This window comes from Ctenopharyngodon idella, chromosome 2, assembly GCF_019924925.1.
Source record: "Ctenopharyngodon idella isolate HZGC_01 chromosome 2, HZGC01, whole genome shotgun sequence".
In the NCBI taxonomy this organism is placed as follows: domain Eukaryota; kingdom Metazoa; phylum Chordata; class Actinopteri; order Cypriniformes; family Xenocyprididae; genus Ctenopharyngodon; species Ctenopharyngodon idella.
The window spans coordinates 40,428,858-40,443,789 of NC_067221.1; the positions used below are offsets into that span (position 1 = coordinate 40,428,858).

At 34.3% G+C, this 14,932-nt stretch overlaps 1 protein-coding gene across 3 annotated transcripts in view; it reads right to left on the reverse strand.

The window, feature by feature from the left end:
- LOC127523379 (piezo-type mechanosensitive ion channel component 2) overlaps positions 1-14,932 on the reverse strand; it is a 102,700-nt gene that overhangs the window by 51,382 nt on the left and 36,386 nt on the right. For 2 of the 3 annotated variants that reach the window (XM_051914029.1, XM_051914011.1), the window contains exons 8-17: positions 12,551-12,719; positions 10,599-10,721; positions 8,349-8,384; positions 7,468-7,597; positions 6,902-7,071; positions 5,705-5,935; positions 4,812-4,950; positions 4,508-4,710; positions 3,952-4,100; positions 1,473-1,646 (exon numbers count right to left, since the gene is read on the reverse strand). In XM_051914029.1, the coding sequence (XP_051769989.1) occupies positions 1,473-1,646; positions 3,952-4,100; positions 4,508-4,710; positions 4,812-4,950; positions 5,705-5,935; positions 6,902-7,071; positions 7,468-7,597; positions 8,349-8,384; positions 10,599-10,721; positions 12,551-12,719 (1,524 nt within the window). The remainder of the gene's footprint in view (positions 1-1,472; positions 1,647-3,951; positions 4,101-4,507; positions 4,711-4,811; positions 4,951-5,704; positions 5,936-6,901; positions 7,072-7,467; positions 7,598-8,348; positions 8,385-10,598; positions 10,722-12,550; positions 12,720-14,932) is intronic. The other variant, XM_051914020.1, reaches the window with a different exon arrangement.

The following is a 14,932-nucleotide window of genomic DNA, read 5'->3' on the forward strand; positions in this document are numbered from 1 at the left end:
TGTGTGGTGCAAGGATGAGCCTTTCCAGAGGGGGGGCGTACTGTCAGGAGTATGCTTTTTGGTTCCTGTCTTAGCCTAATTTCTAGTCTGCGTTAGTTTCATTTAGTTCACCTGTTGTCAATTAATTAGCTTATTATTATTCATCATTTGGTTTATTATTTATAGTTCTCTGTTTACTGAGTTCAATGTCCTGTCTTAACATTGTGTTTAGTGACTGTTGCTACATGTTTCTCGGTATTCCCTGAGTAATATGGATTAAAAGACTGTTCTCTTTGTTAATTTGTCTTCGTGAGTATTCTTGGGCAATGTCCCATGACAGTAATAAAGATTACAGCAATAAAAGCAAATAATGCTCTATTTACATGGAAATAAAATAAACAGTTCTTTAATTTTTTTTTTTTTTTTTTTTGTCAGCGAATATTCACTTTAATTGGAAATACATCTGACTACAGAAATAAAATGGGTTTTGAATGCAGTTTCATGTTGACTTGTAACATTTAAAGCAAACATTAAAGTTCTAAACAGGACATCAAGTCAGTGACAAAAACCCATCATACATTTTTTTATCTATCCAGGAATCTAGCGGACCGGTAAAAAAAGTGACATCAAGTGAGAAAAGAGTGTACTGACAGACAGGAGTGGTAAGAAGAATCAAGGATTGTGGGAAACTGGGGAAAAGGTGAGAGGTGAACATTCGTTGTGGTTTCCATAAATGCCAGAGAGAGAAAATCAGTCACCCACCTATCCACGATCAGATAGATACGACCACTGACTTTAGTATAGCTGTGATGTGAGGGATGGCAGGGGAAAGATGTGAGCAGATGATTGGTTAAAATAAGAAGTGGATTTACATGAAGTAAGATGATTAGCAGAGTTTGTCTGCACAAGGTTTATATTGCTGCAGATTCAACAGAGGAAAAGCCATCATTAAGCAGATAGTGAAAAATAAGGAAATAAAGCATGAGGACGAAACAAAGTGAAGTTCAACAAGACAAACACTCTGCAAACCTTCAGCAGAAGTAAAATACATCTACTACAGATGCTGCATTAATTGCGGTAATTTTCTGTTTTGAATGAATTATTGAAGAAATGCACCACAAGAGATAATGTTCAATAAACAATTATAATTATCATGATTATAATGAAGATCATGATTATAATGATATTATTATTATTATCATTATTCATAGAATTATAAAAAATAATAATAATTATTATTATTATTATTATTCACAACAACCATATTTTTTTATTATTAATAATAATTATTACTATTATTATCATTATTGTTATTATATTCTTATTTTATTCATTTGATATGTGGATGGGTATGCATTTTTTAGATTTTTGCAGATTTTAGATATTATGATACATGCCCTCACCTAAATGACATGACACATCCTGTTATCATCAGCTGTAAATAGCGAGGACCTCAATCTGAGCAGAGAAACCGCCCTGCCATAATCTCTCACCTGTAAATGGTGCTCTCCTCTTTGCTGATCACTGCTTTGAGATCCGTGAGCTGCAGGAAAGGTTCGTGGAAGTAATGCAGGTGCAGGATGCACACCAGCAGGAAGGACGTGGGGATGAAGATACGGGTGAACAAGTCAGCGACGGAGTACTTCTCCAGGCCGATATCCTTTAGTCTGCATAGAGAAAGAAGAGAGTGGGAGATAATGCTGCCTAAAGAAGACCTAGGGTGCTATGTTACATGTTCATCTTTCTTTAGTGTGTAATGTTGCTGTTTGAGCATGAAAAAGCTCTGCAAAGTTACAAAGCACAAAGTCCCTCCAGCGGGAGTTATTGTCTATAACAGTGCACACTGTTTCTGAACTCCCTGAAAGGCCTTCATTGTAGTCTTGAGTTTTCTTCCGGGAACGAACATGTCACAATATTCCTCATTTAAATAATTCCCGCCCAAGGCATATGCAAAACAAAGGGGCGGGGCCTGGTTGAGTTAGTTAGTAGTGTGTTGAAACTGGCGGTTATGGTAAGGGGCGGGACATTTCCCAAACACGCTCAAAGCACTTGACCAATGTAACTGAATAACTGGAAGAGAGGGTGACTCTCTGAGAAAACAAAGGAAATTAACATTTGAAATCTCTCTTACGAAATTAGCATCCCCATCCGAGACGCAATCACCTCAGTATTGTCCCAATTTACATCTTATTCCCTTCACCCATCTCTCACATCTCGCATGTTGAAATGACCTGAAATTCACCCAAAATCTATATGGCTTAATGTGAACAATTATCACACAACGCTATACATGTTTGGTCTCATTTGAAATGTCTCAGTGCGACTGGTACAAAGGTCTCATTCCCACAAAAGTAAATCAGAAGGTAATAAAGGTTTTAAGAATTTAGAGATTATTTTGCGTTTTGTGGTGGGTGTGCTCCCTTTTCACAGGGTCTTTCATGCAAATGGCTTTCTGTTCCTAAAAAGGTGTAAACTACCTAGTCTGGGACCCTGATTAATGCAATTACCCATTGTGAACTCATGTTTCCATTTGAAAGAAGTTTCTGTCTTGGTCTGAATATTTAAAGAGATATTTCAGGAGGTTTAAGGGGCGATTCTGTAGCCAGATCAGCCCGTAACGCAGTGTCTTCCAGACACTCAGCATTATGTATTTTCCAGATGTCAGGTACATCTTTTACTCTATTTCTGAGCATTTGATGTTTTGTATTGACCAGCTTTTAATTGATTATGTAATTAGAATGATACATTTACCTGACTAGTAAATTGTTACATTTGATTATACGATGTATCCATTGTTACTGCAAATCCACGACCAGGGTTAAGTACATACTAGATCTCGGATAGTATGGAGCATGGGGCACATCTGGCGAGATTTCTAGATTTCTGACTAACTGCTTGACTTTAACTAAGTTGTTATGCAATCAAATTCACTATATGGGGCTAGACAAACGTATGTACTAGCCATAACCTCTGGTCATTGCCTCTGCTTTAATTAAGTTGTTATATTGTTTTTTTATTAACTATATGGGGCCAGATAAATTACTACTGAGGGGTGACATTACCTCATAGTACTGGTCATAACCCCTGATTATTGTCGGAGCTTTAACTAAGTTGTTATATAGGCGATTGTATGGGGCTGCATGGGTACCTTTTAACAATAGCAAGCATGGGCAGCATTGTTAAACTGCTTTAGCCATAACCTCTGGTTATTGATCAGACTGGCGAGTTTGTGAACGTGGGCCCGCATAACGGCCGGTGCGAGGACCCTGTGCGACTCTGAGAACAGAATGAACGGGTACAATAAGAGTAAAAAATTAAATAAATAATAAAATGTCTAGATAAATTATCATATAAATGGTCAATAATCAATTGGCACTCTAACCTAAATTTGAGGTGATACTAAAATGGAGTCAGATAAAAGTTTAATTGGAATTAAACTACTTTGCCACACTGAAAAGACTGAACACGCAAGAAACCTTCCCTGCCCTATAGGAAACCATCGTTGGGCCAATTGGGCGAGCCTACACCAATCACAACACACTGGTCCGACCAATCAGAGCACATTGTGCTTTTTAGAAGGAGGGGCTTCATAAAGACCGGAACTAAACAGAGCGTTACTGACAGACTGAGAAGAGAGGAGCTGCAACAATGTTAAATATGTGAAAAATAATGTGTTTTTTGAACATTCAAGCATGAAAACCTGTTCTAGTAGAGCCCGAAAACAAAATCAATACTTTGTAAAAGGGCATGATAGATCCTATTTAAAACACTTTTTTGGCCCATATCTAAGGGAGCACTGCATGCATATATTGCACTTAACATCTATTTAAAAAAAAAGAGGTTTAATTTCAGTTAGGATGCTGCCTTAGATAAGCTGCCTGTGTGGACAACGAAGAAGCTCACTTAGACTTAAACAGTATGGCTTGTGGCAAGACCAACAGATCAAATGTATCTAGAGTCTTCAAAACTCACCCCTCCACTGTTATGCCTGTCATATCTGTCCAGGTAGCGATGGCATTCTCAAACTGACAGGTGTAGATTAGGATGAGCACTAGCATAGTGTAAACTACCACAGACATCCAGAAGTACTTCAGGATCCTGCGCCACCATTCATAATGCACCTGAGGAGAACACAACTGCCCTGTCAAAGACCTCCAAAGGAAAGTTCACCCAAAATTAAAATTCTGTCATCCTTCATAATAAAATAGGCTTCATCTTTTGTATATATATATATATATATATATATATATATATATATATATATATATATATAGCCTTTAATTATGGTCATTCAACATTAGAGTATAATTAAAAGCCATCATTTTATAGCCAACATGTAATAGGCTTTTAAAATACAACAACTTTGTATGTATTACAAACTATTAATAAAAAGACTTTTAAAGGAAAAGATCACCCAGAAATAAGTGAATAAATATACACATGACATGGACATGTTTTCACACAGGTGTGTCCAGTCAAAATCCTAACAACCTTTATGGGTTTTTGGGGTTAGACAGCAATGCTGCACCTGGTAAAGAGCCACGCAGGAGAGAAACATCATCATGTAGACGATCTTGTACATGACAATCTTCCCCTCAAAGCTGACGAAGAAGAACATTCCTCCGCAGATATAGATCCAGTATTTCACCAGCAGAGCCATAACTAGTTTCCCCACCACATGCATCAGATCGTTCTCGTCCCCTTCTTCTTCCTCTTTGTCCTTTTCTTCCTCTAAAACCCACATGCATAGTTATTTCTTCATGGATATTAAATAACAAAGAAATATTTTCTGCTGTGATTATCACAGAATTTAATTTGTACATTATACATACTTGCTATAGATTCTAATGAACCTCCTTTTTTCTGCTCATCTACTTTGACGTCACAAAGCGCTGCTTCCTTTTTCATCTTCGCATGTTTCTCCATCAAAGATTGTCTGAGCAGTAGCCAGAAACTCAGCTGACACAGAATCTACAAACAGACACAATGGAAAAAACACATTAGTAAAATAACCTGTAGCAACTACATTTTGTCAATATGCTGACATTTCTAAATACATCACAGTATAGAGACGTTTTACATTAAAAGTGTGTTTATGTATTTATAACTCATGAGTTTGTATTAGTTATAAAGTGTATTGCAGTCTATTACTGCAAATAAAAAGCCTGATAAATTGTTTGTAGTAACTGTTTGTTACTTCATTGTTTGATACTTATTTTACATATTTCATATTTCATATAAAACAAATATAAAAAATGTAAAATATGTTCATAAGTTTGAGGATGGAAGTGTTTTTTAATCAAACGCACAAATAAATGCAGTTTTGGTGAGCATTAAAGACTTTTTTTCCCAAAAAAACATTAAAAAATCTTAATTATTCCAAATTCAACATTTGAAGTGGATCAAGTCAACATTTGAAGTGGACATTTGAAGTGGATCAAAACCTTTCATCAAAGTTGTCTTAAAACCTTCTTCTTTGGACAACTTTTATTAACTTTTTTGATCCACTTCAAATGTTGACTACTATATATTTATTTATTTATATTATATTTAGCACATTATATTTTTTATAAAATAATACATATATTTTTCTGACATATAAAAGCTGCTAAGAATAAAACATGTAGTATTTGTATTTTTTGCTAAAACAATTTTTTTTTCTAGTGGCCAAGCCATATAGCAGAAACTGCACTTATTGTTGATGCCTGATTAAAATAATTGTTACCTTGGAGCTCAGTTCAGTGAAGGGTATATCCATCTTCAGAAAGAAACCAGCCACTGGTTTTAACCGCTCAAAACACCAGATATACTGAAGGACCAACAGGAGGTTCCCATAGGCCACCATGAATGGCGAGGTCAGCATGGCGTACTTCCTCCTGTCTCGCACCATCCAGAGAGAACAGGACCAGAGCAGAAAGACGAACGTCGGCCAGCTAACATACGTTATACTCCACGCCTTAGAAATACAAAAAGATTTTTAAGAGTCCATGTTACATAATTTTATTTAGACTAATGTTTTTTGTCGAACCTTTTCCCATTCAAATTTAACTCAAATTCACATTCACATGGCTACTTAAAAGGAACACAGTAAATTCCCCTGTGTTAAATTAACACCGCTCTATGTTCATATAGAAACCACCAGCAGGGTGTTAAAGTAACACAGAAGCAGTGTTAGAGTAAATTAGATACTTAAGTGATTAATTAAGTGATGATTGTTTGATTATTAAAGACACCTGATGATAACGAGCAGAATCACTGAAGGAAAGAGAAACTCAAGAACTACTTCCAGCCACAGCCTTAGATGAAATCAACTGAAAAGACATTAAATCTCTCTTATTACAAACCAGACAGACTTTATTTCTGTCATTTGTCTACAGTTCTTTTTGAGAATTAATAAAGATTTAGATGTTGATGTTTTATTTTAAAAACTTTGGTCACCGTTATGGTGATCAGTGTTTCATTTAGTTGATCGGTTTGACTCTTTGCTTTTTATATTAGTTTGTGGTTTTTCTAACAGTGCAATAAAACATTTTTAATAAAACCAACATCTAAACCTGTTAATTCTCAAAAAGAACTGTAGATGAATGACAGAAATAAAGTCTGTCTGGTTTGTAATAAGAGAGATTTAATGTCTTTTCAGTTGATTTCATCTAAGGCTGTGGCTGGAAGTCAGTTGTAGTTCTTTTGTTTCCCTTTCCTTCAGTGATTCTGTTTGTTATCATCAGATTTCTTCAATAATCGAACAATCATCACTCAATTAATCACTTAAGCATCTAATTAACTCTAACACTGCTTTCGGTGTTACTTTAACACCCTGCTGGTGGTTCCCATATGAACGCAAAGTGGTGTAATTTAACACGGGGGAATTTACTGTGAACAGTTAAAAACAAAGAACTATTCCTTTAACGTTTGACCTTCTCACCATCATAGCAATAAGAGCGCAGATGTAGCTCTGCTTCATGATGAACTTGAACACTTTTACGAGAGCACCTGGTGGTTTGCCCTGCTCTTCCTCTTCCTCATCTGTCTTCTCCTCCTCTTCCTCCTCCAGCTGTAAGTCCACAATCTCATTTGTGTTCTCATCCGTCTTCTCTGTGTGGAGCATTAAAATAATGCAGTCTTTACATTTGATCACTTTAGAAAAATTCAGTGGAATGCTCAGATATTATTTAACTAGAAACTTGTCTCAGCTACAGACAGCAGGGAGATTTGAATCAGTTAACATGGTAACAAAGTCGTGTTTACTCCAGTTTTAGTTAAACTAAATGAAAGTCAGAAATGCTGCCTTGCAACTAGCTGAAATAAAATAAGTTTAAGGTTTTTTAATATTTTATTTTATTTCAGTTAACGGTTATTTCATTTCAAGTAACTTTTTTTATGGTTTTAGCTACTATACTATAATATATACTACTATACTATACCCTTTGGTTGTTTTATTATGTGTTTCAGTTGGAAGATATTTATGGCTGCGTATTTACTGTATCTCACCTTCAGATTCCACAGGCTGATCTACTTTGTACTGAGGAGTGGAGTATATGTCCAGACTGACTGGTCCGTTCTCAATGGGCACGGCCGACACATAGTCAAACGACGTCCCATTGGAGTTAACCACTACCACCTTCATAACAACAAGAAATCATTACACAAGGGACAGGAGACATTATGTGCACAAAAAAATGACTAACAACAGTCTAAACACAATTAATATACAGCATGCAAGATGAAGTGCTTCTGGCAGGTACAAAAATTCTCTCTTGGCATTCTTTACATATTCATAAAATCAAGAATGTACAATATATTGGTTTTCATATTTTGTTTATCTATCTATCCATCTATCTATCTCTATATCTATATCTGTATATGTATATATATATATATATATATATATATATATAGTACAGAATATTTATCCTACAATAATTGATTAAAATGCTATTCATAACACTAACTAATAATAAAAAAAAATTTATGCAATTCATGGGAAATATATTAATAATAATTATTATTATATTAATATATTTATTAATTATAATATGATTACACATTAGTGCTTTGAAATATTTTAACTTGTTAAACTGGAAAAAATGCATTGCTAATACATATAAATATGAAAAAAAAAAAAAAAAAAGTAAAGAATACTTGGAGGGGTAGGAGGTGTTGTTTTTCTTTATATTTTGTTTTCTTTAGATTTTACGGTTTGGAGATTCACCCAGAGAAATTAAGTTTCTCATTAAATCCCACTGAATCATGCATCAAGAGCAGTGTACACACAAACACAAGCCACTAAAAGCCCAAATCAATCACACTATATTTGTCTTCAGTTAAAATTTGCAGACAAAGAGTTACATAAGACCACACTGAGCGCAAACCTCTGAGGTGCTGTACCCGTCCAGGGTGGAAATGAGCTAAAGAGAGAGAAAGAAAAAGACAGCAGACGGGGCAAGGTGAATGTATTGATGAGCACAGGAGGGTCGATAACATTATGCTGTTCTCTAACATCAGCGCTGAGCAGAGCAAAGTACAGCGGCACTATTCACAGATAGAGACCAGCACTCAAACCGAACCTTTAATGCTGACGGGGTATGGGAGAGAGCATGAGCAACAGAGTTTAAGACAACACAGACACGCTTTCTGCTGTTTTTAAGGCAAGACACTATATGCAAAATAGTGGTCTATATACTACATGCAAAACTATATGCAAAAACACTGGCTTTTCATAATATGTTGTTGCAGAGTAGTGGAAATATAGCATACAAAATACACTTTTAAATTTTTATTGTATTGCACTTTATCTATTTGTGCCTGCAGATTTCAAAATATTTTTTTAAAGGCATTTTATCAAATGAGTCAGAAATCTTTTCAGCAGCTCTACATACACCAAACTTCATAGTTTTATTATCTATATTCTGAAGGTTTTTACAGAAGTGTTTGTTCATATATCATTTGGCTGATTTTTATTTCTAAAACATGGTGAAAATGTATTTAACTTTTGGCTGTTGACACAGTAAATTCCCCGGTGTTAAATTATCACCACACAGTGTTCACATGGGAACCACCAGCAGGGTGTTGAAGTAACACCAAAGCAGTGTTAGAGCTAATTAGGTACTTAAGTGATTGATTGAGTGATGATTGTTTGATTATTGAAGACACCTGATGATAACGAGCAGAATCACTGAAGGAAAGAGAAACTCAAGAACTACAATTGATGACATGCTTCATACCGCAATGCATGCTGGGAGCCACCACAGTATAAAACTCATGACTCCCAGAATGCATTGCAGCATAAAGTATGTCACAATTGCTGAGATTCATATGCTGATTCTGTATGTCTGTGTGTATCTAAAAACATTTTTCCCACAATGTATTTAAAAATCAAAATTCAGAATGTCTGATATGTGCACTACTTTTGGTCAATTATGAGATTAATCAATCATTTTTCTTTTATAATGATTAAAACTTTATCATCTGGTTGTCTTTGTTAACAAATTATGTTTTAACAAACAGTGTCACAAAGACCACAAATTTGACATAAAAAGTCATAAGTCAAATTACCCAACTAAATGAAACACTGAGCATCATAATGGTGATCAACATTTTCAATAAAACATCAACATCTAAACTTCTGTTAATTCTCAAAACGAACTGTAGACGAATGACAGAAATAAAGTCAGTGTGGTTTGTAAAAAGAGAGATTTAATGTCTTTTCATCTAAGGCTGTGGCTGGAAGTCAGTTCTAGTTCTTTTGTTTCTCTTTCCTTCAGTGATTCTGCTCGTTATCATCAGGTGTCTTCAATAATCAAACAATCATTACTCAATTAACCACTTAAGTATCTAATTAACTCTTAACACTGCTTTAGTGTTACTTTAGTACCCTGCTGGTTGTTCCCATATGAACACAGAGCAGTGTTAATTTAACACGGGGGAATTTACTGTGCAGTATTTTCTGATTTATGGAGTGATAAAAATCCAAAAACCCCTTCGTAAAAACATTTGACTAATATGTTGACAAAATGAAGCAAGCATTTTGAATCTGGCTTTTTCCAATGTTCAGATTTCTCTTCTGCAAATGTATGCATATTTAATTAGATAATGCCTAATTTGCATATTTAAACATAACATTACAGGAAAAGTGTAATACAAAAAATATTTGAAATTCTTGATGTAATCAATCAACTGGGGAAGGATGATAATATCTATTGGTTATTGTTTTGTACCTTGTTCACCTAGGTTGTCTTGGTTAAACGGATAGTTCACCTAAAATTAATTGCATGCAAGTGTATGTAAAAATGAAATGTTTGTAACCAAACAGTTGTGGTGCACCATTGACTTTTTCCATACTCTTTAAAATATCTTCTTTTGTGTTCAGCAGAACAAAGAAATTTATACAGGTTTGGAACAACTTGAGGGAGAGTAAATGATGACAGAATTTTCATTTTTGGGTGAACTATGCCGTTAAGACAACTAGACTAACTGCTGTTAAATATGTACTCGGAAAGGAATACTTAGTATTTAATATTGTTGTCACTTGACCCTAATTATATGCATGTTTAATTCAAATTTCTCTTGTGACCTCTAAAGTTCACTGTAAAAGTTCAAAATTAGCATCTTTGTTTCCTCACATTTCTTTCTTCAGTTTTCTGATGCGCTTTCCACCAGAGCAGCCGCTTCCGGCCCAACATGTGACTGATGCTGTTTCCCGTGGTCTCATTTCCCTCCTTTATCTCCTCTTCCTCACTCTCCTGCTGGAGAAAGATCAATAAACACAGAAACATATTCACTGAGTAGCATAAATGGAATTAAAACATGTATCTTGGAGCAGCTTGCAAATGAAAACAATGAAGATGATAAACATGCATAATGGAGTCATGAGACGAAAACAACAACAATGCACTAATCTTTTCATCGAATGAAGGCGTAACGGCGCTTATGATTCATCATCGATCACACCGATAGATTTATGTCATGAAATCACACTGCAATCAAACCTAGAGGCACATGAATCAATAAGCTCATACATGTGGGTTTGTGTATTGAGCGCTCTATAAACCCGTGAACCGCAGGGTGTGAAAAGGTGACAGAGATCAAACCGATCAGTGCATTATGTCCCTGTCATATACTATCTTCATAAATTAAACAGCATAAAATATAATACGCACAGCTGACTAATACTTATTTAAAAACATTCAGATTTATTTATTTATTAATTAAGCAATGTTAAATTAATTTCTTGATTTTTTTTTCTTTATCTAACTGAAATGTTTCAGACAATAAATCATTTTATAGATATGCCCCTGTTTCCTCAATAATACTTTTAAAATCTATTTCTTAAATGTATTAAAGTGCATTTAAAAAGCATGAAATCAAGACAAACAGGAAATAAATGATCAGAACACGATATGATCTGAAAATGGCGTGGCGTTTTGTGTAAAAAATTAAAAGATTTATACTTAAAAAAATTCTCTCCATTGGATTTTTTAGGCATAATATTATTTGCTAATATTTATTTAGAAACATTCTGATTTATTTATTAAGAAATATTGTGAGTATTACTTGATTTTTTGCTTTATCTAACTGAATGTTCTTTCACTTAGTCTGTAAATACATTTTTTATTATTTAAGTCTTTTGTAAAATCCCTAAACTATTAAAATCCATTTCTTTGCGTATTAAAGCGCATCAAAAAAAAAAAAAAAAAAAAAGCATCAAGACAAGCATGACGTCAATCATCAGAACACAACACGATATGAACACTAAAGTTGCTCTGCAAAAAAAGATGTTTTGTGTAAAATATTAAAATGAATTAATTTATTATAGTAATTTATTCTTTAAACATTTTTTTTCTCCATTGGATTTTGCTTGTTTTTTTGTTTGTTTTAAGCATAAATCTAATTTAGTGAGGTTTATGTTTAAAACAATCACAAAGCTTTTTGTATATATTCTGATTTATTTATTAAGAAATATTACAGGTATTTCTTGATTTTTCTGCTTTACCTAATTGACAAGTCTTCTTGGGAATATTCTTTTAATTGGCCAGTAAATAAATAAATGTTATAATTTTGATTTGTCCCCGTTTCCTCAACATAACTTTACATACTGTTAGTATTTTGTAAAATCTCATAAAATCTCAAAATTTCATAATGTATTAATATGCATTAAAAAGGCATTAAATCAAGACAAACATGACATAAATGATCAGAACAAAGGTGCTCTGCAATAATGCCGTTTTGTGTAAAATATTAAAACTTGATTCCAAAACTTTTTTTTGGATTTTTGTTTGTTTGTTTTAAGCATAAATCTATTTCAGTGATGTTTATGCTCAAAAACAAGAACAAGCTTTTTGTATTCTAATGGAATAAATTTAAATTATATTGTTTAAAAATATTTTGATATTTTTAACTAGAAAATAAGAGAAAAATAAATTTTTTGGCAGTAAATGCATTCAAATTATTACTATATACCAAAATAATTAAAAAAATATTTTACTGCATCTTAAAATATCAGTACCTTTATTAATATTTTTTTGATCACATTATAAGACACATTATTTTGATCTTAAAGTGGCGGTTGGCTTACTATGATCATGGGATCTTGCAACCACAGACGGATCAAGGTGGCCAGTGTGTAGTACAGGACCAAAAGCATGATGGGATTGACAAAATGGTGCCATTTCAGACCACTGTTGACAGCGAGCTTCCAGGTCGAGGAGCAGTTGGTTTGAATGATGGAGGAGATACCAAACACACTGTGGAGAAAAATTCAACCGTTAATGTTATCATTACAGGGTGTTTTTATAGTCTTCTTACTCTTGCTGTGTTTGGGATAGAAATGATCACATGACCACAGCCCATTTTAATGGAAAAACAGGAAGTGATGTCGAAAGCATAGGCTGTCAACACTGTCATTCAACAGGCATGCAGACAAAAGCGACAAGTCTTTCATCAACTACAATTAGGCCACAGTCTTTTCCAACTACAACATGTACACACACACACCGTCCACGGCAAAACTGCTTTTACAAAGAAAATGAGGAAGACTAGCACAAAAGTGTGGAATTATGGTCTCTATTTATGAATCCCAGGAAAGGAGGTAAAACAGGCTGATAACTAAGAGTGTTTGAGTTTAATGAGTTTATCAGACCACAATGCACTTCTAACTTCAGTTTGAGTTGTCTTAATTAACCTTGCGATCACAACCACAATGCAAACCTCATTGAATTGATTTAAAATCACTCAGAGAAACACATCAGGAACACACTTTCTTCTGCCACCATCTTGAGTGTTACTTAGAGAAAATAACATACAACAAACACATTTACAGCCAAAAGAATGGACAGACTTGAAGTTCAAACAAGGCTACTCGACTATACATAGACCTAATGGCTGCACACAGTCGATGGAACTGATACTCATGAAGAGCATCAAGGACATGAGAGACGGAGCAGGAATAGGTGCAGAATCAGTCCGTCAGCACCTGCAGATCATAACTGCTGCATAACCAGGCACTTTACACAGGCTAAGCCTGTGCAGATCTAGAATACGGATGGAAATATCCGGTGAAGGACAACTAGCGCTGAAATACACATTAGAGGTCTGTTTTTTTGCAGCACTTTAAGGCATCACGGACATGCAGAAACTGCTCGAAAACTGCTCTGTAGCATCTATTCGTCATGGTCAAGGCAATGCATTGCCACAAGTTAAGTGAAAAATTATATATATATATATATATATATATATATATATGAAGAGTTTGGTTCCAAAACGCAATAAACGCAATTTTTTTAAAAATTGAGTTTCCACCAAAATCAGTATTGTATCTGGTCGGTATTGAAAAGTCATTTATTAACTTTGCACAAAATGCGATATCTGTTGTGTTATTCTGTCATGTTTTCTCCCTTTCTTTCCAAAACGCGACAAACACCAGTCTCCGTTCTCTGCAGAATGCAATATATCCGCTCAACCAATCACAGCGCACCATACCACGCATTGTAAACAGTAATGGTGAGCTCTGAAAACACCAGGCGTCCTAGTTTTCCTTATCTGCTTTGTACTTTGTGATCAACAAAAACAGAAAAATTAATAATTTTGACGGCATTGATGAACCTGTGGCGGTTTCTGTGGTGGGGAAGAAACGCAAGTCGTCAAAATGTAATCATTTACGTGAGGAGATTAAGAAGATGAGGCACTCGAGTCGGGAGGAGGAAAAATGCCGGCTGTTGTTTGTTCCACGACAGCATCAAACTTCTGTCACGGTCCCCAAAACTGAATCATGAACAGTTTTTAAAAGCCGTTTTTAATACCAATGTACTCGGCAAATGTGTTTATTTTAACCGGGCAGTGGCGCCAGATACTCTGTAATCGGTAATGACAAACGGAGACATAATTCATTTATAACATTAACAAGATGACTCGTTGAATTCATTTTGGGAGCGACGGCTGAATGTATTTTTAGTCAAATGCCTGTATATAAGATTCGTATTGACAAAGTTCAGAGGCTGTCATATATGTGAATGAACTTACTTTGTTGTGTATTTTCAATATGAAAAATAACTTTTATATTGATGGATTAATGGCATTTTTTTTTTTTAAAAATCCGTTTTTATAATAAACCTTTGAAAATCAAAATCAAGATTTGAATTTTTAATGTTTTTATAACCAAAAGATGCTATGTGAAAGTTTCAAACAGAAAAGAGTGGTTTTCATCTTGCCGCTTTCTTAGTAAAGAAAATACATTGTTACTCAAATTAATCAAAATGGATTTATAGCGTTTTGGAACCAAACTCTTCATATATATATATATATATATATATATATATATATATATATACACACACACACACATATACACATACTGCTGCCTTTTCCACTGTTAAAGCAAATATTTTGAATTTTTACTTTTTTTTTTGCATTGCGAGATTTTTCTCATATTTTTATATTTAATCATGTATTATTCAAATTA